Source organism: Heliconius melpomene, chromosome 10, assembly GCF_056956725.1.
Source record: "Heliconius melpomene rosina isolate 202511_hmr_F chromosome 10, ASM5695672v1, whole genome shotgun sequence".
Classification (NCBI taxonomy): Eukaryota; Metazoa; Arthropoda; class Insecta; order Lepidoptera; family Nymphalidae; genus Heliconius; species Heliconius melpomene.
In genome coordinates, this window is record NC_140398.1 from 17,657,224 (window position 1) to 17,682,604 (window position 25,381).

The 25,381-nt window shown below is 32.5% G+C and overlaps 3 protein-coding genes and 1 long non-coding RNA gene across 5 annotated transcripts in view; 2 read left to right on the forward strand and 2 right to left on the reverse strand.

Annotated features, from left to right (window-relative positions):
• The window catches only part of Oatp26F (Organic anion transporting polypeptide 26F), a 47,546-nt gene extending 35,906 nt beyond the window's left edge, over positions 1-11,640 (reverse strand). The window contains exons 1-2 of one of the 2 annotated variants that reach the window (XM_085192179.1): positions 11,401-11,640; positions 7,545-7,652 (exon numbers count right to left, since the gene is read on the reverse strand). In XM_085192179.1, coding sequence (XP_085048305.1) covers positions 7,545-7,646 — 102 coding nt within the window. In that variant the 5' untranslated portion in view covers positions 7,647-7,652; positions 11,401-11,640. Of the gene's footprint in view, positions 1-4,525; positions 4,677-7,544; positions 7,653-11,400 lie in introns of those variants that run through there. The other variant, XM_085192180.1, reaches the window with a different exon arrangement.
• Positions 11,641-17,085: 5,445 nt separating this feature from the next.
• LOC146536029 (uncharacterized) lies at positions 17,086-17,412 on the forward strand. Its single transcript, XM_085191201.1, has one exon. The coding sequence runs from the start codon at positions 17,086-17,088 to the stop codon at positions 17,410-17,412; it is 327 nt and encodes a 108-aa protein (XP_085047327.1).
• Positions 17,413-18,282: 870 nt separating this feature from the next.
• On the forward strand, positions 18,283-23,205 carry LOC146536030 (uncharacterized). The gene is made up of 9 exons (XM_085192092.1): positions 18,283-18,543; positions 18,797-19,006; positions 19,365-19,487; positions 19,745-19,929; positions 20,266-20,398; positions 20,642-20,801; positions 21,045-21,182; positions 22,359-22,451; positions 22,980-23,205. Exons 1-9 carry the CDS (start codon positions 18,431-18,433, stop codon positions 23,082-23,084), a joined length of 1,260 nt encoding a protein of 419 aa, XP_085048218.1. The 5' UTR covers positions 18,283-18,430; the 3' UTR covers positions 23,085-23,205.
• On the reverse strand, positions 22,329-23,706 carry LOC146536031 (uncharacterized). The gene is made up of 3 exons (XR_014878373.1): positions 23,568-23,706; positions 23,328-23,445; positions 22,329-22,420 (listed from the first exon to the last, which is right to left on the reverse strand). It is a non-coding gene; the product is annotated as an uncharacterized LOC146536031 (long non-coding RNA).
• Positions 23,707-25,381: the final 1,675 nt, after the last annotated feature.

Here is a 25,381-nt window from a genome sequence, read left to right on the forward strand (position 1 = left end):
TCCAGCCAGTTAAATGAAACAGGTAACGAGAGCAAAAAAACTCTAATTAGCATTGAACCCACAATCATCGCGGGCTGATACAATCGCTACAACTGTGTCACACGGACGACGACGTATTTTCATCATTTGAAATATTGCAGAAGACACAATCAAAGTTTGTATACATTGCCATATTAAACTTTGCTTATAATACGCAATTACGTCATTGTTGCACCAAATGATCAATAAACATTTATCTATAGATATAAATATGAAACCGTTATATTCAGCTATCAATTTAAAGTGTATTAAACCAACAATGCGCCGGAACTAATAATTTTGTCATATTCTATTCGAGATCAAGATTTAATGCAGTACATAATAAGCCCCCACTGCGAGCCGTGCGTGCGTGTCTCAGCCCGCGCGGTAAGAACTCAAGTACCTCTCAATAAAGTGTAAGAAGCGGATATATATTATAATAAAATTACGCTCTTTATAAGCTTCGAGGAGCTTTTTGTCTCTTGAAAATTATAACTAAATGTGACATACTTGGATGAAGTTAAGGCACGGTAGGGAAATTTGTAAACAAGTCCATTTGAACTAGGTAGTCGTCTATTTAAATCTCATGTACTTTTATAAATATGTTCGCTCATATAATTTAAATATCTGTTTAAACAAAATGTACAGTGTGTTATCAAATAGGTATGCGTCTTCAAAATGGACGTAAAACTACCCAGCTAAAAAAAATACAGATATAATAGCTTTTGATTCTAAGCATATAATACAACACAATTAAATAAGCTAGTGAGTCAAATTAACATTATCCTATTTAGGGATTTGAACCAAGCACCCCTCGCGATAAGTCAAATACATCTCAGCTGTACCAATACGTCATTTTAATAACTATTTATAATTCGCCGAAATTCCTTAAAATCTTTATCAAGAATATAAAAATAAAAAACATGATATCCTGCTCTCTTTAAACGCCTAATTTATAGGAATTTATTAGTATTTCCCGTAAATCACAACCTGTCTCGCGTAACAGGGATGTAGTGGGCGGGGCGGGGCGGGGCGGGTTGGACGTCAATCATTATTAAACAATTGTATTTAAGTCAATCAAGCGCATCAGTCATAGTAAGTAAAAAAAATATAATATAAAAACTTCTAGAAGAAAAAATAAATATCTACCTTGGAATCGTCATTCCAAGTAATAGTTGACGCAACTCTCACGTTACTCAACCTGCAGTACTCGTGACTAGTTTTACAAAATAAGTTTTATTGCATATTTCTACGCTTTACGTGTATCTACTTATTATCTGCCTATTTTTACTAAGAAAATATTTTTCACTAAAATGGTAACAAGTTATTTTCCAGTTCTTTTTTACCAGTCCCTTTGATACAAGCGTGTTTGTAAACTACGAAGGTAGGGGTTTTGATTCCAGGGGAATGATATTATTAAAATTATATACCGCTCTGTTGGCGTTGAATTCCATCAATCAACGTGCAGTGCCTCGAATTCGACGACATACCATTTTAGTAGTTACTCAACCGATGTACAAGTATATAACACTTGTAACCAGTTTATTAGCAATTTCTAGTCTTTACAAGCATGCCTTTCTTTCTAAGAAACTTAACTTACTAAAGTATTAAATTTCCATACATTAAGTATTAAATTACTTTCCGTAATAACAAAACATTGTACCGTTTTACACTAATAATATAAGTTAATATAAATAAATATTATGAAACTTAATATGTAAATAACTATGCTCGCTAAGATGCAAAAACCTTTGAGGAGACGTATTTATATAAAATAAAATATTCTTCAAGTGGAATTTGAACTCTGAACTGCACTAGCATCACATTGTATAATCGCGGTCGACATTAAACGCGACTGATTGTGGGTTCGATTCCCTCGCGAGAAAATGAAATGTTTTATATTTTAATTTGAAAAATTACGCAAAGTCGAGTTCCACCACTCGACATACAATGCCTCATAATTCAGCGGAAAGTGGGGTACGGAAGTGTCTTATTGGTAGCGGAGTGTCTTAACACTAGGTTCCCTTTAGCTTTACCCTGATATTTGTAATTAAGAGCGTAAAGTTAAAAAATATCAGTCAAGATTGAACCCACAACCACCGCGTGTACTGTGACTCAGTTTTCAACTGCGTCACTAAGTTTAAAAGCTTTATATTCATTGAAATCTATAAAGTATTTCTTAGACTTGAACAGGTCAAACATATGGCAGCTCTATTGTACGTATCGTACAAAGCACCCTACATTGATTTCAGTATAGGAACGTGACAGAGTTAGAAACGTACTGATTATAGAGTAAGATTGTAAATGACTCTACATTTTGTATGATATTGAATGGAGTTCTTTTATTGTTTTGTTAATTCAATGCGTCATAGCTAGTGAGGTAGTTTTAGATTAAAGTTATTAAAATATTAAACAACTTCAAGCTTTCGCTGTGTATTTCTTGCTCTAGTAACAAGACATAGAGAGGTTTTTAGTTCCGCTCGTCAACTCGCAATGTTTCGATAATTGGACGTGGTATCTCTCTGCCTGCTGTACCCTGCTTTACGCGGGGTACAGTGTAAAGATAATTCAACAGTTCATGAAAGAAGATTATTTGCACAATGGTATAATCTTTTAAAAGATATCGAATTATTTAAGATAAGAGACAACTGGTATAGTGCCTAGTAATAACCAATTGTCTATAAATATCGAATTTAATTTAGTAAAATAGCGGGTTAGGCAGAGGGACACTCCATTCCCATTAGGACACTTCCATTTCTCAATTTTCACTGAATTCTGAAGGCATTGTGTATTATTTGTTTTACTATGTTAATTTAAATATTAAATATTTAATTTCCTCTATTGAGAATCGATGAATGCGTCACGTCTGACCAAACTTAGATTGAATGTATGACTTTTCCAATTTACCTATATTAATAGAATCACGATATAAAACAATCAATAATCATTATCTATTTACATATGCAGAGGCCTCGACATGTAAATATACCAGCGGAGTTCAATGGTAAATGTGTGACCTGTGACTGTGGTACGATGACTTTACGCCTACATCTACATCCTTCAAAATAAAATATTATCTATACCTATAATTAATTATAAGTCCCGCTTCGTTCAATTTTTTATATTCAAATTACTAAAAAAAATTCAACACAACTTGATTAAAACGTATGGCTTAATGGTCAGAGCGCTTGGATGGTTTCCAAAAGACGCGGGTTCAACTCTAGTAAACTCTAGTAAAGGCTAAAGTACAGATAAAACATGTTCGTAGTAATAAAAAAATCATAATTATCGTTAAATCATATCATTAAAGACACCATATAATAATTAATATAATAAATTATTTAAGTTTGATAGTTAATAAAGTAATTAACTTAATTAATCTGAAGAAATGTCGCGCAGTTAGTAAGAATCAGAAAAGATACAAAGGGCTGTGAGACCGGTTTCCACTTGACTAATATTTAAAGTTTTTTTTTCTTTAAATCTGGATATACCTTTACATTTAGGCTTTCATAGACTTCAGGAACGGATAAATAGAATGTGAACAAAGGAATATTTTTTCCTAGCGATGGAATTCAACTTTCATGCTGTATGCCGCTCAAAGCAGTGTAAAGGGCAGGGGGAGCATGGGAACCCAGTGTTAAAACACTCCGTTCCCATTGAGATACTTTCAGAATTAATAAACCTTGATGGTGCTAATAATATTATAATATTTCATCCTTATTGCAGTTATCACAATATTATTTATAGCTGTATAGTTAAGTTTTGTTATTATAATTATAATCGCGTTAATAAATAGTATTTATTAATAGATAAGGAATTATTGATATATTTATATCATTTTAATTTAATATCAAATTAGGTAACTTATTTATTCAGCTATTTTTTTTTTGCCTTCTACGTACCTACACACGATCTGTAAATTTTTGTATATACATATAACGGCCCCACTATAGAAATTTTACTAAAACAATTAGGTTTGAAAAAACTACAAAATATCTCTAGATACGTCCATGGTCCCATTTATCTTCTTTTTATAATTTAGAATTAGTTTATACGTATTCCACATAATATTTTTACAAAAATATATTAAAAAATATGAAAAAATCTAATACGACGAAATATAATGAACAGGTTTGATTAAACGGCGATTTCTTTTTGCATAAACTACGTAAAAGAAAGCGTAAATATTATGTTTTTAGTTTTTAAAAAATGATTTTAAGCAAAAGAAATAAATAAAAAGTACATCTCGAATTGGCAACCTGCTTTGGATTTTCCCTCGTTTAAGAATCCGTTTCGTTCAATTAACAATGTCTGTTTTAATGTGTAAATAATGTAAAAATTTGGTAAAAAAAAATTACTATATCTCATATATAAAAATAACAAACTGTTACTAGTTTTTCCAAAAAAGAATTATTAAGAATATTATTTGTTTGCTACAAATAATAATACTAACATCTTTCTTTATAATAAACTAACAATTAATACATAAAATAAAATAATTAAATACCATTTCTTTCACATCCAGACGACACTCCAAATAATAAGGAATTCAATACATAATTTCCACCAAGCTTTTTCAATACATACGAAAAAAGTTTCGATCTAAAAAGGAGAGCAGCGTAGCGTCTCTACTGTACTGGACCCGCGCGGGAAACTGAGGGTACAAGTAACCTGCCACTGTATATAAACATGAGGACCATAGATTATAAATTGTTAGAGATTAAATATTTTTAGTTAATTGTAATTAAAGTTAATTCTAATTATATTTCATATTATTATTGTGACTTGTTTTAGTAAAGTATAAAAAGTTGGGAAAATATATTAATTTTTTTTTTATGTTTGACACAAATGAACAAATGATCATTCTCTATAATTTCATATTTAGATAGTCAAGTTTGTCTAATATAATAACAGTATTTTTAATAACGTTTATAAGATTTTCAATGTCACATAAATTGAATTTGAGGCGGTCGTGGCGCAGGGATACAGTGTATAACTAATTAATTAAGTAAACGTGACAGTTGTCGGTTCGAATCCCACTTGCGTATTCGCATATCGGCTCGATAATGTCTTGCTATATATGGGGCACAGCTGTTTTTTTAATTATTTTATTACTATAATAAAATGTAGATATATTATATAACATAGAATATTTTTAAACTATTTTTTCAAAAAATATGACAATAATATATATATATGTCAAAAGTGAAATGAGTTGTCTGTTCATTTGTATTCTGTGCACGAGCACTGCGCACGTGCGAACTTGGCGTGAGTTTAATATATTCAAAATAAATTTATAACACGCATATTATTTATATAATAATTTAGTTTAGAGAAATAATTGTAAGAAATATAAATAATTATCTAATTAATTAATTTTAATTGTAATTATAAATTGAGTTAATTAGTAGTATACCTTAAACGCTTAATTCATAACTTATCCAATCTATAGACTCAAATATACTTTCTTTGGTTTACCCAAGACTAGATAGAGTGTGACGACGATTCTGTTTATGGGTCATAATCAGAAAAAGTGTACATTTTGTGTCTTTTCTTGTCCCGCTACTTTGAATGCGTTTTAAAAATACAATTTTAAAGATAATTTAAATATTTTGCCATTTAAGATAAATTTACTTATTAACTTAAAGATTTTTGTAATATTTTAAATGTATTATGGCTAATAATAGTATTTTTTGTTAGTTGCAAAAAACTTTTCAAAATGCTTCCATACAATTTTTCGTGTCCCATTCACCACTTTACTTTTTAAAAATTGATTTGTTACGAATATTTATGGTTTTATTTGATTTCAGATATGTTTATATTACTTTACTTTATGCATAATATTAAATAGAACTACTTTTATTGATACATTATTTAATAAATAATAAATATGAATTAAGTAAATTTGTCCCAAAATATTGTCTTTTTGTTACTCAGGGCTAGTAACGTACAATTAAAATATGAATGCAATTATTTTGGATGGTGTTTAATATTATTTTTTGTGTTGGCACCATAATTCTAAAAGTCAATGCTGTCGTAGCTATAACCAGTAATGTTCTCGCAGCAGTTGAGGGGTTCAAATGTTTTAGAGGGAATGCGTGAAATTACATCTCAGGGTTATAAACGGCTTTTATTTTGGTAAGTATTATATAATTTCGTTTTCTTGTTTATGTTATTTGCTTCTTTTTACAAAATCTCAAAAAAGAACTTCAGTGCTTGCACATGCAACACGTGGCTTATGAGCAAATATTTAAAAATGTTAGAATTTCTCAGACTTCATTCTCAATTTTGTTATATTTCGTTACGTAACGAAACTGAGAAAAAATGAAGCCTAGTTCATAATTACGTTACCATCGGAAGATATTAATATAAAAAAAAATTGCTGGAATATGAAAAAAAACAATTGGTGACTTTTGATAACGTAAAGTAACCAAAAATAATGATTTTTAAGTTTTTTGCCTGTTTGCTTGTTTGTCTAATGTATTTGTGCACGCTTATCTCAGAAACGGCTTAACCGATTTAGTTAAAAACATATTTTTATTCTTCCTGAAATTAGTTGTGATTTTGTACTTACTATTTTTTTTCTCTGGAGATAGTCAATTAATAAATATGTAGCTCAAGCGGGTGAGGCTTTAATTTAAAAAAAAATACGTTCTGTACTAGCGTTGTTAAAGTTAAAGTGATCTAAACAATGAACATAAAATGTTATTAAATACCTATTGATACATATTTTTTTATTTTCAGTAAGCGTCATGGCTCCTATATCTGCTGCTGAAAGACAATAAAGATATAGAGAACGTTTTAAACAGACCAATCCTATTAAATATGAAGATATGCGGAATAAACACTTACAAAGAATTACACTTAATTCCCGTGATAACGACTCAAATTTTGGTATATTTTAAAGTGGATTTAATTTTATCATTAACTTTGTGATCTCTAACTAGAAATATAAGTTTATAACGTTACGAACTAGCATTATTATATCGTTAATATTGTCACTTTGTTATGTTTTCTTACATTTATAATCTGTTAATTCAACGATTGAATCTTTAAAATTTTAATCTGTGTCTCGAATTTTATTGATATAATATTCTTATTTTGTTGTGTATAATGCCTTATGACATCAGTTTCGTAACAAACATTATCAGTGTTGTTACTTATCAGTTACGTTACGAATACGAAAATGTCCACTTTTCTGATTATGACCCTTATAATAATTGAATAAAGATCAAAATTTGTATTCAGTGGAATCTGAACTCGCGCTCTTAATTTATAATAAGTACTTTTTGTTGGGGCACAGAGTGTGATTTGAAAAGCGACAGGTTCGATTCCTACTCGAGAAAATGAAATATTTAATATTGTCAATTAACACGCAACGTCTCAATTCAGCGGAAAATGGGGAACTGAGTTAACACTAGGTTACCATGCTGCGATCAGAATACAGCGTGAAGCTGATATGATGAGCTGATTTGTTGCTGACGACGAACTTATTGAAAGGAAATCAAAAATATCTTTAAACTTACTCTGTCGCCATCGTCTCTTCTATTTCGAAGATCGATAGTATGGAAGCCGTCGTCGATCCCTTCGAAGGCCTTATTGACGCAGCCTCCCACATCCGGTGACATTTTAATCTGAAATTTAGAGATTTTTATAGATGATAAAATGCATTAAGCAAATGAAGTAGAGAACACCATATGATATACCATTCCGTTTCATTGTAGCACATCGAGCTGTAATCGATGATTGTATGTTCAATTCTGACTCAAGGGAGAGAATCATTTCTTCGTATTGGTAACAAGAGTCGACTTTCACGACTCAACAAATAATATCTCGAAAATTAGGCGGAAAATGGGGAACAAAGTATAAAATAACACTATATTCCCAATGATGTTCAGAGGGAACCTATAAAAAAGGTTGATATTTCCTTACGTCTGATATAAAAAACACGGTGTTAAGATCCATCACTCCACATGGTAATGTGTGTGTAGAGTAGAAAATGGAAGTTCAGGTCCTCTTCACTTGTTAAAAAAGTTACTCTACTCTATATTTTTTGTACATATCATTATTCCATATCCACAGTATAAAAAATATTAATAAATAATTTACCTTATTCAAAGTCAACAATTAAAATTTATTAGCTGACATTAACCCAGTTTCATTGTTTATGTTTATTTTTACAGATTTAATGTTAATTAACCTCTAATCAATGTTTCTGTGCAGCTACATTCTTTCACCACAGTAATGTATGTAGGTAAACTATAGAAAAGAGACGGCATCAAAGATGCCTTATAAGACATGAAACAGGCTTTATAACTAGTTTAGTATTTAAAGGTAAGTATTCTTGCATTTCTATAGAATAAGGAAAAGCAGATTCATGTTTCTTCTCGAAAGCAGAGAAAACAGAGGAAAAAGCGCAAATGCATAACGCCGTGTTTTATTTCATTAGAGCGGGTAAATAATAATAGTTAATACATGCCCCCAAGTGGGAATCGAACCCACAATAATCACGGTTACCATCAGACATTTTCCCACTACGCCTCTATAACCTTAGTCTTTAACAAGTTAAAAAGGCTTTAAGCTTTTGATGAACGGAAGTGGCTTATATGACACAGGTAAATTACTCTACATGTCGTTATAACCATGAATAAATGCATGTCATTCGCTTTACGCATATATTACACTTTAATATGTTTATTTTTCATGTTTGCGTAATAAGAGAAAAATTGTATTAAATGTTAGCGCTGGTTTTTATGGCATATGGCAAGTATGTGGGATACAGCGTGTATCACCCTATATCTCAAAAGCTAGATGAAAAGTGGGGAACGGAGTGTCCTAACTTTATGTTCTCTCTGCCTAATCCTCTGCGGGATACAGCGTAAAGGTAAAAAGATAAAAATAGCCATATATTTACTTCTATATCTAATATCTATATCTACAATATACAAACAACATCTCTATCTCTATAGAGTTTGTTCAATGACGTGCCGTATGCCGCACGGTGCACGGCGCACGGCGCGCGGTACACAGTGGCCAATTAAATGGAAAGGCGTGGATGTGCCAGTTCTCATGACTATTGTCGTATGGAGCTTTGTGAGAAAACTGACAGAGCTGGTTTTTTTGGTTTCGGATGATAGGTTTCAGTCAATTCGTGTATTGTGCTCGATTTTGTTAGTATACTAGCTTTTATCTCCGGCTTTGACTGTGTGGTCAAATGGAAATAATGGAGATTTGTATATGATACATTTTAACTGCCCGAGGTAATTCTAACCGCAGATACAGAGAGTAACGTTGAACCGACTAATATGATTATAATGTAGGAGGAAATATTTATGAAGAAAAGCTTATAGCGTTTATAAATATTTCATTTTCTCTTGTGTCGAGTGGGGATCGAACCCAACACCAGTCGCTTTGTGCTTGTGTTTTGACTAATAATAATTACCATTACCATGCAGGAGGGTCGTACCTACCCAGACAGCGTTTTCAGTTAGTGTCTGTCCCAATATACGATCTCGAATGAAATAGGTATATTGTGTTTATAAAAGTGAATCGTTATTTTGTTTTTCAAATGTGTGAAATTAAATATAAAATAAGCTATAAGTAAAATGTACAAAATCATGACTTTTTACCTTCCGCTTAGCCCGCATATAGCAGGGTAGGCAGAGGGAGTCTAGTTACGATACTCTATTACCCACTTTCCGCCTAATTTTCGAGTCATTGCGTATTTTAATGGCGGAGCTCTAGGCTGCTCTTTTTCATGTTATCAGAACGAGAACATGGAAATAGTTCACTCCTCCGCATATTAATCGAACCCGCAACCGTCTTGTAGACAGACTCTGTACGCGCTGACGCACGACAACAGCCATAAAAATATTTTATATTATTTTACATAAAAACTTAACAAGAATTACTATTCCTAATAAGCACACTATAATCATAAAATACATAGTAGTTAAAAGGTTAGAGAAGACTGTCACATATCTAAGTATTATTATATGTTTGCAAAACTACTGATCGGCCAAGTGCGGCGTTGAGTTCCGCCACTCAACACGCATTTATTTTAATTGGTATAAAATATACGTTTATTACAATTCACTGACTTTATTCCGGGTGAGATGAAGTGAAGAACGCATTTACCATACCTCATAATACAAAAAAAACTATAAATACTTAGTTGTCTTGTTGCCTACGATCGTTGTTTTCCATACACGTATCGAGAATAAAAATAGTGAGTATATAAAACGAAGTTTTATGTTAATTGTGTATATATGTACCGTTATACCTCTTGAATAGAGAATCTATTGATAGAAAACTTTGTTTCGCTACATTAACTTGTTCTATACATAAGCGTATTTTCCAAGAGAGACTTGACTTTTGAACAGATTTTTTGAGTAATAGCTTTTCTTTCAGACATTTTTTTTTTATTTTTTAAAAATTATGTGGTCAAAATCAGTTTTTTTTTTATTTTACAACGTGCCCATCTAAAAAAAGCGTTTAAAAAAATTATATAAAGATACAGTCTAACCAGTTTATATGGTAAATGGTTATATCTAAGTGTATAGGTATTGGAAGCTTTTAATAAAATAGAGTCGTGGAACAAGTTATAGCAAATACAAGAACATGTTATAATATGTAATAAATCAAAATATTTGAATAAACGAATATTAAAAAACAATTTAAAAAGGCCATCGTGGTGCAGAGAGAGGACGCAAAAGATCGTGCAAAGTGGAGTAGGTTGAGTAGGAAGGCAGACCCTGATAATAGCCGGGATTAATGCCAGGAAGAAGAAGAAGATCGTGGTGCAGAGAGATAGCATCTGACTGTAAACGCGACGGTTGTAGTTTCGATTCCCATTCTTAGAAGTGATCACACTCTACGTTCAATGCCTCCAGAATTCGACTGAAAGTGGAGAACTCGTTCCACAAATCCATCTGTCTAGTCTAGGGAAGAAGAGGCAGAGCTACGCGCAGAATGCAGAGTGAAGATTAAGAAAACATTGAAACTAAAAATATGCATAGTGGGAAATAAAAACTATTATATTGTAATCGTACTGTGGATATAACATAGAAATAATTTATTCAGATTATTCGAATTTTAAACTCGAGTTTTTTTTCTTATCTTTACACATCTCTGACGTAACGACTGCGGGTTAACAGATTTAATCTATTTACAAATTTTTGCTTATTTTATAAATTATAATTTTAATGCTCATTTAAGAGGGCTAAAATGTCTTCTATACACGGTGGCTGTAGGTTCCATCCCCACGTCCGCGACAGTTTATTTCAAGATATGTTGACTTTTCAGCACTAGACAGACATTTTTTTAAACTGGCAAAAACTAAGAGATCAAAGCGCAAAGTGAACAAAATATCATAAAAATTACCTCTTTATTTTAAAAAAAATCCGTTATATCATGCTTAAATAATCCTCCAAATAACACACTAACACATTACACAGGGTAAGTTAAACCAGGGTAAAAGTAAATATCAATCACATTACGTAAGGTAAGTTAAAGGTAAAAGTAAAAGTTATTTGCGCAAGCGACGTAATATTTGAAATACTTTTTTTTACGAAACGTGCAACACTTCACCTGTCGAGACGCGGACTAGCGCGCGCGCAGTGTTGTGCCTTTGAATGAACGAATGATTGTTATGTTGTAGTTTCGTATCGATATTTGTTACATCGATTTATTTATTTTTTTTATTGTTTATACTGTAGCACGTTAATGTTTAATTGATTCCAGATAGTTGTGGGTTCAAACTGTATTATTAATGTTAATATTAAAATCGTAACAACATAAAATTTCCATACTCGCGAAAAGTGAAAGATAATTTAATTAATTTCTGTTTTATTAAATTCAATGTCTCTGATCTCTAGTCAAGCAATATACCACTAAGTGTCACACTATCTGTCTCATAAAGAAACAATAATAATTATAAACATCTTTATTTATTTCTATTGATATTAAGCGTAGATATCAATAACGAGTGCACGTAGTGATATATGATCGTTTTAATTGGAGGAAACATCAAGGCAATTGTCATGTCAATTAATTGATAGTTAGAAATATGATATACTCGAACGTATTATATGATTTGTAATGTAAGTATATAATGTGCATAGAATAGCATTGCAGAGTATTTAGATTTATATTTTGATAGGATTTAACTATGTATTTAGCTTCGTGTTTCGAAAGTTAAAGTTAAAAAATATATAATATAAGGAATAATTAACGTTAGTCTTATAGACTTTCCAGATAAACGGACTATCTGTCAATAATGGTTTTATAGAAAGAACCTAGTGACATACATACGTAACACATTTAAAATAAATGTAAAACAGAAAAATATGGTTAACTTGACTATATATTTTAATTCAAATTCATACTAAACTTCATTTTAAAAATAATATATTTGTAGTTGATATAGACAAGTTCAAATAAAAAAAATTGTACTTTTGGATTTTAAGAAATAGTTTATCTTGATGTTAAATTTAAAACATCGATATCTCACAGGACAACATCGATACATCGTATAGTAATCCCTACACTGGTCAAGGACCGCGACAACCTGTTTGACCGGATATGTAGGGTGGCTCCAATTGCAGGGAAAATATGGATTTTTATGCTTCGTTGCTTAGAATAATATTATTATTTTTTGTAATATATTGTTCTGTTCTAGGAACATAATTAATTACGCCTTTATTTTACTTTACTACTTGAAGTAAAGTTATCTACTTCTATGTAATGTGAATATAAAATTAAAAAACTGTAATAGCAAAATATACTGACTCTGTGGTGGTAGGGGAAAGAAAAAAAACATAATAAAAAATGAAAATAAGTAATTAAAGTAAAGATTTCATATAAATATCATTTTTTGTTTATTTACATTTAAGTAAAGATACTGTTCATAACTTTTTTTTAACTTCACGCTCTATCCCGCAGGGTAGGCAGAGGGAATTTGGAAACATAGTGTTAGGATACTTCCGTTCCGCACTTGTACCCCTGCACCACAACTGGCCTCACTATTCATATCTATTTGTTTTATTTAAATATAGACTATTGAGTGGCGCAACCTAGCGCCGAACTTCATTTAAATACAACACTGAAATATTTATTAAATATCAACCATTGCACGTACAGACCTACTCACCTACTCGTACATGGCGCACGCATTATGACTCACTTTTATGATATTGTCTTTTGTTTATATTGCACTTTTACCTGCGGCTCCGTCCCGTGGTTACAGAAATAACTAAGGACCGCAAGTAAACTAATATATTACATCGATTATTGTAATATAATACAATACAAAGACTTTTTAAATAAATGGATTATCCAACACAAAAATATTTTTTGAATCCATCAGGAGTTCCTGAGATTAGAACGTTTGACTTCAGAATTATAATATTAGTATAAATTTATCCCCAAATTGTTTTTTTAACACTAAAAAGCCATACATACACACCATACATATTTAAAGGAGTTTCCATACAAAAAACATATTTTTTCCATTTTTTTTAAATATTTTATGCGCGAGTTCTACTCAGACACGGCGGTTATTTATCTATTTTTTTTTCTACCAGTATACATATGTACCTAGGTATATTACATAGAAAAAAATCAGAATAATAATTAACTAGAATTTTATCACTTTAAGTAAAGTCAAACATAAATAAATGCATTAATATTCATTAATTGTTAAATTAATTAATTCTAAAAGAGCCATTATATATTATCAAAAACAACTAGTTAAGGTCATTTAAAGGTTACAAGGAAGAACAGAGTGTCTTAACACAAAATTTTCTCTATTTACCCTGCTATATGAAAGATACACGGTAAATCTAAAAAAAAATCGTTACGCAAGTTCCAAATTTATTATTCGTAGATTAATACACATTACTAAGCACGTTAACAGTATAAAAAGTATAATTTTATGTAATTTATAAAATAAAAAGGTATTTTTTATTTTTTTTGTCCTTAAAATTGGGCGTTTTATTGCAGCCCTAATTTAGAACATGGCAACATTTTCGATGCGTGACGAATTAGCCCTGCGAGAAGCTTTACTACAGCCTAGAGTTCCAGTGCTACGATGCGACTAAACCTTCAAATACTGTTTAAAACCTTAGAAGTACTTTTAAATACTACTTTAATGTCACATCACGATAAGAACGTATAAAATTTAGCAGGATCATTTGTTTTCTTAGTATTTTTTTTTTATTTTTACATATAGGAAGCGAGAACATATAATGTCCAAGTTATTACGTACAATTTCTAAACTATAACATATTTCTTCTTCTTCTTCCTGGCTTTTGCCAGGGTCTGATTACCTACTTCACTTTGCACGGTCTTTAGCGTCCTCGGTGGTTAGATCATTGGCTCCCATGTCCTGCATCACGACATGCAACCAGCGCTTTCTTGGGCGTCCGGGAGGTCTCACTTCAGTCACTTTCAGACATTTGCATCCGACATAGTTCTTAAACCAGCGTGCAACGTGGCAAAACCATTTCAGCGGCGCTCTTGGAGCTTATCCGCTAAAATATTATTTAATGTTATAATACTAAAACTCCACATAAAACTTACACCAAGTGTTAGTTTATAACAATAGAAAACATGAATGAATGACATGTGTAGATACAAGACGAGGCTTGAAAAGCTGTCGTTTAAAAGTTAGGTAATAAATTGATGTAGAAGTGGCACATGCGAATAATGTTGAAAATTTTTTCCCGTGTAACAGCGGGAACCTAGTGTTCAGGCACTCCATTCTCCATATTCCGCCGAATTCTGGAGATATTGCCTGTTAATTGGCGGATTTAAACACTGCACTGTAAAAAAAATAAAATGATCATAGTCAAGAAATCCTTTAAATTTTGAGGATTTAATAAATAATAAAAATGGCTTTATAAGTTTATAAACAATAAAATTTTCCCGGTGGCTTAAGTAAGGGAAACTTCGTCAGCGTAAACATAAATCGTTCTTACTGTCGACCTACAATTAGGAAATTTGGTACGAAGTGAAAACCTCCAAAAAAAGTCGTAAAAACGATAAACTATGAGTGTATCATAGAAAAAAAATCATAATAAACAGATATTTGCTATATATTTTATACAAAATGAATGTATACGCCTGCAAACTATAATTAGTAACAAGTTTTAGAAATACTCCTTGTTGATCCACAATCCTGGAATTGATAAAGAACACTCGTTGGGCGAGACCAACTCGCACTTAACTGATTTCTTAATAACAAAGATCACTTCCAAGTTACAACAGAATATATCATTTCTACAACTCCACTTGTATATAAGTGCAAACTAGCACCATTCCACCGCAGTGTAAACACGCCGCGGGACACATGAACTGGGGCACGCCTTTGTTCGCTCTCGAGGGTACGAGGTTTCTTAGAAAGTGCATCGTGGAAATTGATTTTTTAATGTTACTCTTTATAGGAAAAGTAACCCACTCTATATAGCATTGGACATAGAGAGGTGAAACTTAAGGATTTCAGGGAGTATATTTTAGTTAAGTTATTTTAGTGCGTTTGAACTTGTATAAATTAGCGTCATATTGCGTCCTTGTGCATTTTTTTATACGTGTACATATCCGCCGTTATTTCAATATGCTTCAGGATATTGCTGCATGAAATAAATTACAATGAATTAATTTGTATTTTAATTGTATAAGTAATACAATTGAAAAGATAATATATTTTCAAGTGCTCAGAACTTCAAAAAGAATAAAACGGAACTTTTAAAGGAATATATTGTCTGTCTGCCAGTCTGTCAAGACCATTTATCTAAAGATTGCGTGGAGGTATGGTGGTGGAATTAATGTTAAATATTCAGATCTAAACACAACAAATAAACTTAAAACAATAATAGGACCTATACCACAAGATGTCCTTAACAAACTAAACAACACATTAAACAACTTTGAAGAAAAGGAAACACTACAAGAACAGTATGACTTCCTGGAGAAAGAGTTAAAAAATCTAAATAAAGTGAATCTTAAAACAGACAACAAAAACACTTTAGGTGAAGAAACGCTTACTTTAATGGGAGAAAGAAGAATAATGCTAGAAAATAGGAAAGAGAACCATCATAACATTAGTAAAAAGATTTATATATTAATTAAGAAACACAAAAAAAAGAGAGATTGAAAATATTAAGAAAACACATTGAGAATTTTTTTTCTAAAATAGTACTAAGTCGAATTACAAAACAACTTGAAGAAAACCAACCAAAAGAACAAGCGGGATTTCGAACGGATTATTCTACCATCGACCACATACATGTAGCGAAACAAATAATAGAAATGCTTAATGAATATGGGCAACAGTACTACATGGCATTCGTCGATTACAATAAGGCTTTCGACTCCCTATGTCATAACTATTTATGGGAAACACTAAAGAATCAAGGCATACACGGAAAATATGTAAGAATTTTAAAAGAAATTTATAAAAATACTACAGCAAAGGTACAACTAGAACAACCGGGAGAGGAATTTAGTGTCCAACGAGGTGTTAGACAAGGCGATCCACTCTCGCCAAAACTTTTTATTGCAGTACTGGAAAATATATTCAGGAATCTAGATTGGGACAACTTAGGGTTGAATATAAACGGAGTAAAACTAAATCACCTAAGATTCGCCGATGACATTGTCATATTTGCTGAAGAATCTAGTTCATTGCAAACTATGCTACAACAGCTAAACAATGAAAGTAGAAAAGCAGGCCTATCTATGAACCCAACGAAGACCAAATTAATGACAAATACCATAAAGAACAAAATCGAAATAGATCAAGAGGTTATCGAATATGCAGATGAATACATATATTTAGGACAAGTATTATCTATTAGCGATCAATACTCAAAAGAAATTAATAGAAGAATAAGTAACAGTTAGAAACAGTATTGGTCACTAAAAGAAATATTGAAGAATGAATCGATGCCAATGTCAGTGAAAAGCAAGCTGTACAACACATGTATTCTGCCGTGCCTAACTTATGGATGTCAAACTTGGCCTGCTACAAACAAAAACAATCAGAAACTTATAGTTTGTCAACGGAATATGGAGCGAAGTATGCTGAATATAAGGTTAAAGGATAGATGGACTACTACAAAAATAAGGAAAAGAACTATGGTGAGTGATGTGATACAGAAAATCAAAAAATTGAAGTGGAACTGGATTGGACACACTATGAGAACGAATAAAAATAAATGGACTAAAGATGTAATAGAATGGTACCCTAGAAACGGAAAGAGGCAAAAAGGTCGTCAAATAAAAAGATGGGAGGACGATCTACCAAAAGGATGGAGGAGGTTAACTGGGAACAGGGGACAGTGGAATAAGACAGGGGAGGCCTATGTCGAGAGACAACCTGATCAAAAAAACTGATTAAGAAGAGATAAGATTGAGAATTAATTACTTTTAAATGTTTAGTTTTAGTTTTTAAATTTTATTATATAGTTAATGGTCAGTGAATAAAGGTTTATTTTTATTCAGATCTACGATCTTAAACCAACGCAATTAGAAAAACACCATTTGTACATTGTTTTTGCTGTATTTTGTATGAAATTGGCCTCGTAATCAAAACATATAGGGTAAGTACCCTACCCTGTGGCCCTACAGCTATAAACTTTGGCACAAAGTCAGAATTGATAATACAAATAAAGGAAAAATCTTTAGTATTTCATAAGTTACAGATATAATCATTTCGATTCGTCAGGTCGGTCATCGGTCAGCGTGAATTTGCTCAAAATAATGTGCATGACACATACATACATACATACATTCATGTATACAAGTCTAAGTTATTCCATTCATTCAGCCGGTTTGGTCGAAGCGGAAGCCTAACAATTCCTAAGATATCTGTAACATTGAGGCCGGGCGTGGCGCCGGGCGACATGGTTGCGACTGTAAACGAGACAGGTTGTGGGTTCGATTCCCATTCGAGTAAAGAAAATATTTTATAATTTAATTTACCGACTCTAGTAACGTGATGTGCGGCGTTAAGTTTCGCCACTCAACACGCAATGCCTCCAGAATTATATAGAAAGTGGGAAACGGATGTGTTTTAATTAGAACAGAGTATCTTAACACCAGATTCCCAGGTTCCCTTTGCCTACCCTGCTATCTACGGAATACAGTGTGAAGATAAAAAAAATGTGTAACAATTCCTAAGATAATCGTACTCGCAACCATCGCGTGATAGTCGGTTATTTTCCGACATACCTCAACGTCAGGTATACTTGCGTAGATATTAAATCATGTGTTAACAATGTTGACCTCATTATACACATCACCATGGCGACCGCGTTATTGACAAAATGTAACTGAAAAACATCACTTACAGAAAAAATATACCTGAAAATGGTTTCTAGTTTGTTCTAAGTAACTTTTTATAAAAATAAACATGAAATTATTAAAATTCCACCTCAGGTATCATCCTCCCGGCATCATTTTGGAGTACATTCAGAAAGGCATTGTGAAGAACAAGGACATCGATGTTTTAGACCTGAATTCTAAGTAAGTACCTACCTAGTTGATTTAATGCTCTTATATATTTTTGTTTAATTTTACTTATATTATATAAGAGTTTATAAGTTCACGTTTATATTATTATTAGTATTAATTTGGTTAAGGTGCTTTGCTTTAAAACCTTCTCCATTTAAAGTGAAACGATTAGGCTTAATATTGCAAGCGGTAGCGCTCCAAGAAGTCTTAACTACACTACCATAAGCTCCATTCTATAATTTTATTAACAACTTAATGTCAACAGTTCCGATATAAAAGAAATTGCAAAACGTCTCTACGAAAAAGAAGTTCTCATCACAGAAGAAGTGTACGATCAATTAGAACAATGTCTGGAGACCCTCAAAAAGAGAATAGAACACGAGGGACCTACGGGGAAACGATTTTACATATATAAGACCCTACAGACTCATGTCCTGCCGCTGACGAACGTGTGCTTCGACAAAAGTGGTAGAAGGTACGATTCAAAAACATAAATTATATAATAATTAAGAATAGTTACAGAATTTTATTGTTTTTAAAACATATTTTGAACGTGGTCATAAAGGAGGGGGGTTTTCAAGTAGGGGATTATTTCTTGAGATATTGCTGGCATTTTTTGAAATAAATTATTAAGGCCGCCGTGAAACGCGAAGATTATGGGTTTGATTTTCACTCGGGGGATTGCAATTTCATTTGTTTACTCTATTAACAAGGCTGATGGCTGATGCTCAACACGCAATTTCGAGAAAATTCCTAAATTCCTGCTAGATTTCCTAAGCATATACTTGGATTCAATCGAGCTCCTTTTATATGATGAGGTATATAATTTTCAGGTGTCTCTCGGGAAGTTACGACAGAACTTGTAAAGTGTGGGACGTCGAGAGCGGCAAAGAGCTAAAGTCACTCACCGGGCACCAGAACGTCGTTTACGCTGTTGGATTCAATTTCCCTACATGGTTTCGTACTCTATATACATATACATTTATTTTTTCATTGCAGTATTATCATTTCATACAAGACTGTAAACTACAAATGCGATTTCTGTCCGTATGAATCCTCAGTACAATGAAAAACGATAATTAACTTGTATAAAGAAAGCTATCAGTTTTCCTAAGTAGGGATCGATCACACAACCATTGTACCAGCAGTGATTCGCTGTGCCACTGCACCACGATGCTCTCGTTATCTATCATATCTGTCGACATATTTACAGCAATCGAGTGTTAACCGGCTCCTTCGACAAAACTGCGAAGATTTGGGACCCCGCGACAGGGCAATGTCTTGCCACTCTATGGGGTCACACCGGAGAAGTCGTTGCTGCTCACTTCAACACCAAGGGAGATTATGTGGCTACAGGCTCCATGGACTGCCTGGCTAAGCTGTTTGACGCTGGCACAGGTAATATTGTTTTGAAGATTTGTTGACGAGTGAGGCGGATTTAACTTGTATAAAAATGACTTAAAATTTAGTTATTTATGTATTATTCATATTCTTAATTTTTACTAGTGACATTGAACGCTGTTCCCCATTTTATATCCATTTAAAGATATTTGCAAAGTAGGCTTAGTGTATTTTGCAACACAGAGCATTTTATTTGTGCAGAAATGAAATATATAAAATAAGTACATTTATATATTTATAAAAACATAAAAAAAATTATAGTTATTTTACATTTATATATTTTTTTATATGTATATTACACATATAAATTAGCACTGTTTTAACATTTTTAAGGCACCGAGATACAAACCTACGCAGGACACACCGCAGAAGTGATCGCTTTACAATTTGATCCAAATGAGGGACAGAGACTTATAACTGGGTCTTTCGATGGCACCATATCTTTATGGGACACCAGAGTGAAAGAGTATGTTTACTAATATATACATATTGTATTTATCTAATTGTATGTCTGGTCTTGTAATGCTAAAAATGTGGCATGAAGAGCCTCGTACGTAATTGCTCATACAAAATTGTCAGGCGCTTCTTATAACTAAGTTTTAAATTCAAATTACAATGTTTGATTTTTCCCGCATAGCATATTGAAATTACCTAGTGATCAACTCTGAGAGACTCCATTTTATCGATGTAAATATACATTTCATTACAGCCGTGTATCAGTGCTCACAGGCCACGAGGGTGAGATCTCAAATGTGCAGTACAACTGGGACAGTTCGCTAGTGGGCTCTGCCTCCTTAGACGGCAGTGCCCGACTCTGGGACGCGCGTACTAGTGACTGCTTAGCGACCGTTGTGTCGCACACTGATGAGGTATTATTGCTTTTATCTTTACGAAATTTTTGGTTTAAGTTTTATTAGTATCCCACACACAGCAGGGTACGCAAAGAGAACCTTTAACCTAATGTTAAGAACTTAAGATAGTCTGTTCCCCATTTTCCACCGAATTCTGGAGGCATAGGCATGAATGATATTAATATTGCTTGAAAATTCATGTGGTATTTTCGTCATATATATACATGCCCCAAACACTCCATATAATTAATTATTCCACAGGTTCTCGATATTTGCTTCGACTGGGCAGGACAACGTATGGCGACATCCTCCAGCGACTGCTCGGCCAGGATTTACGATGTGAAGTCCGATTTCAAGGAGTTGGTCGTCATGAAAGGACACAGGGAGGAAGTGTCGAAGGTTGGAGTCTTGAACAACACAATTATTTATTTACTAAACTGGACTACTTACAAGTTCTAATAACATTATCATTTTTAAAAAAAAAATGCGAATTCAATAAAACAGTAATTTTACAGCAATTTACAAAACACATGTAGTATTAATACAACTTTTTTTATTTATAAACTCATTGAAATATTAAGAGAAGTTTACTAAAATACAATAGTGCAAACTGTGCACTTAAATCGGGTAAGCTGTTTCTTTAACAGATAAACTGACAGAACCTATTATATTCTTAAATACCCCCAATTAAAAAAAATCTAATATATATTTCATGTACAGACACCGATGAGTTTCATTTTATCGATTTTATTATAAATTTAAATAGTGTTATTTTTTTTTTCAAAGCAATTATTAAGATTTTAATAATTTTGATTAAGCGAGAAAAGCCGCACGCGTGCCGCTAGTTAATAAATAAAACTGCTTAGGATGATATATATCATCGATGATTTTCTTAACAATTGAATTCTTAACAAAGGAGTTGATCACTTTTAAGTGTTTGTAAAATAAAAGTGCAATAAAAAAGATATGCGTATTGATATTTACCTTTTGTATATGTATAATTCTGTAAATAATGAATAAATTTGCTTTGGATAGCGTAGCATAACCCTCAAAAGGATATTTTCTGCAATTTGAACGAAACTCATATTGTAATAATAACACACAAACTAAGAATTGAGAGTTAGAGGTAAGAGGCAAAAATAAAACAGCCTTCTTTGCAAGTGTGTAAATTCGCTACAGATTTTATTTATTAGGTCTTTAGGAGACTAAAGGTCTACTACCTTACAAACAAACTGTGAGTAGGCATCAAATTATACTTTGTTTATCAGATCGTAGTGTATAAGACTTTACGAAACAATTGGATAATTGTCTAACAAACAAGTCTAAAGTACATTTACAATTCGTTTTTTTTTAATTCTCATATTATCACAAAAGAAATATACTTAAATTCAACAAATTCAATTAACATTTCTATATTTTCTGTACGTCTTCAAACATCGAAAAACCAAAAAACCAAGTGTCACTTTCTTTTCGTTATTATATATTTTTTGAAAGGCATTAGTTTTGTGGATTAATAAAAAGAAAAATAAATAAATGGTTATATATTATTTAATATTTGACCCCATATCGTCGCAGGTGTGCTTCAGTCCAGCGGGAGGTTGCCTTCTCACGGCTTCAGCGGACCGCAGTGCTCGATGCTGGAACACAACCACAGGCAATTGTATACAGGTGAATTTACTATTTATATATATATATATACATATGAGGTCACTCGTAGAGCAGTGGCACAAGGTAGGTTGTGGATTCGATTCCTACACGAGGAAATTAAATGTTTAGTATTTTCCTTTCTTCGCTCTCGTGTCGAGATAAAGCGCGGCGTTGAATTCCACCACTCAACACGCAATGCCTCCAGAATGCCTCCAGAATACGGTGAAAGGTGGTGTCTTATCATTAGGCTATGTTGGTAACATTTTTTTTGTTATTCTATGTTTTTTTTTACACGAGGTGCACAGCGATGTTTAATTAATAAGTGATTCGCTAATTGCTGAATCACAAAACGTTATCTATACTAATCTTATTAAGATGAAGAGTTTATTTGGTTAACAAATGGTTCGAATTGACAAACATCGAATACACTTCGCTACTTTACAAGACGAACATGGAACCTACAACCGTCGTTTACACTCTTACGGTGTGCAACGGCACCACGCTGACCTAAATTTATGTGATGTTTTTACAAGTAATCCTCATTTCCAGGTGCTCTCCGGTCACCAAGGAGAGATATTCTCCTGCGCTTACTCGTACTCCGGCGACGCAATCATAACAGCATCCAAAGACAATACTTGCAGGATTTGGAGATGACTCGACTGGTGGTTCTGAGGGACCTCTAAGATTTTTACTTTTGTTAACCATAAAATATTATAATATAGAAGTTTTTATTATATGTATGCTTTTTAGTTTTATAAATGTGTATGTTACTTCAGATATGTATTTTTTTTATTGGCATTGGATCTATGGCATGATTTTAAAAGACATTACACACACACACACAGTCCTTCCAAAGGCTATTATAGCGAGGCTTCTATATGTATAAATCAACATTACCTTTTAAAAGACTAGATTCTACGACATGGACGGGCTTGCCGCCGTCGATATCCACTCCAGTAACCACGTAGTGTTCTCTCAGAGCCAGAATACTGTCTTCCCTATCCACTCGGTGACGCTGCAAAGTGCTAACAGCATTAATCTTATGATCGAGAACAAAGCACGGTGGTTCACAACTTTATTAAATATATGTAAGGAACGGTCAAGGAAGTAATTTTTGCCAAGTTCTTCCTTTCTTACCTATAATCTTTTTAAATTATATAATACTTAATATGAAAAAAATACAAATAGTTAAAACAAATTTATTTACAAATAATTTATTTACAACATTGTAGAAAGATATTTACTTGTCCATTTTAAATTGAATTATGACTGACAGTGTGCATAGCAGTCTTTATATCGTGCATAACTGATAAAGTTGCACATTTATTTTATGTTCTTACAAATATTTAAAAATAAACTGGTATAGACCTTATTGTACAATTAGTAGCTTATGTTTTTTTACTTCTTCTGCCGATATCTAGTAACAAAGCCGCCGCGCCGTAGCGCCAGGGCACAAACGTGCGACGTGACGGTTCGTGACGTACCACGTGACGGACGTGGGTTCGATTCTCCACGGAAGTTCTCAAAGGACAACAAAGTTTTATAAGACTGGTCTCCAGGTTCCCAAGATTCACTTCATTTTCAATGCATGCTGCGTTCTTCGTTTACGCATTTATAATTTATACTCTCTGCTTACTCTGCTTTACGGGTAAAAAAGCATGAAGATCAAAAAATAGATACTCTTTGTAATGCAATAGTACTCAGAATTTCTTTATTTTAGCTAGAATTAATAAAATTTAGCAGAATGTCTTAATTTTAGCTAGGTATTACATAAAAACATAAGTTTTTAGATGTATTGTTGTTGCCAAAGAGTAAAAAGATAAGTTAATTATACTATGTAGGGTTATCGATTCAACTTGCGGCCTTTGACTCGAAACCAGAGACGTATGTAGATACATATAAATTATATTTTGTACATAATTATCTATACTAATATTATAAAGCTGATGACTATGTTTTGTTGATCACACTGATCTCAGCAACTACAACTTCCGATTGGAAAATTATTTTGTTGTAGATTGGCCTTTTACTGAGGAAAGCTTTGGGCCATATTTTATAACTTTAAGCCAGAAATTGGATACACATCATAAAATTAAACCGTTTCAGTTTTCGAAAAATTTGTGGACAAGCAATAAAATAAATAAAATGACAATCAATATGCATACACGAATAATGGAAGACTAAATAGATCACTCACACCATACTCAAATATTACTATAATTCAATAATTTCACATGCATACATTTATACCTATCAAACTAATAACCCCCTTTTTTGACGTCGGTTTAAAATTACACAATATTAGAAGGTTAGTGCTATAGTTACAAGGCCTATTATAACATCAATTGAAAAGATTATACTTTATAGAGGAAAGACAGCGAGGATGTGGAAAAGATGAAACCTTAGATATCAATGTCACAGGTACATGTGTAGGTATATCGGTTACATTACATGCAAATAGATAATAATGCATTAAGCAGCTTCACACTTTTTAGAGGCCGTCCTGGCGCAAATGCATAGCGTTTTGGGTTCAATTCCCGTTTTGAGGAATGACTTATTTTCCTTTCCTCTCTTTGCCCAGCGTTAACTTCCACTGCTCAACACGTAAAGAGGAAAACGGGGTATCATAAGATTAGGTTCCCTCTGTTCTCCCTATCTTTCTGTAATCTATTGCCATGAATAAACCTAAATGAAAATAATGTCATAAACTTTCTTTCCTTTCTTTACTATTTTTTTAAATAAGTAAGGTGCATAATTATACTTGTAACAGTTATTCCTTTGTGCATATAGGTACTGCAAGAAAATGAACAGCATTTTAACATACCCTGCTTAATGTATTGATAACTAACAAGAATACGATAACAAGTATTTATTCATACATACCTTTAATTAATAAAACTAATTTAAATTAGTAAAATAAGAGAGTTACTTATTATTATTTTTTTATAAAA

What these genes read in the sequence shown, in the direction of transcription:
- LOC146536029 (XM_085191201.1), top strand. Translation starts at nt 17,086, where the DNA reads ATGGAGCGAAGTATGCTGAATATAAGGTTAAAGGATAGATGGACTACT.
- LOC146536030 (XM_085192092.1), top strand. Translation starts at nt 18,431, where the DNA reads ATGAAATTATTAAAATTCCACCTCAGGTATCATCCTCCCGGCATCATT. An exon ending in GTTTTAGACCTGAATTCTAA is followed by an intron (nt 18,544 to 18,796) that starts GTAAGTACCTAC and finishes TAATGTCAACAG; the next exon opens with TTCCGATATAAAAGAAATTG. An exon ending in TTCGACAAAAGTGGTAGAAG is followed by an intron (nt 19,007 to 19,364) that starts GTACGATTCAAA and finishes TATAATTTTCAG; the next exon opens with GTGTCTCTCGGGAAGTTACG.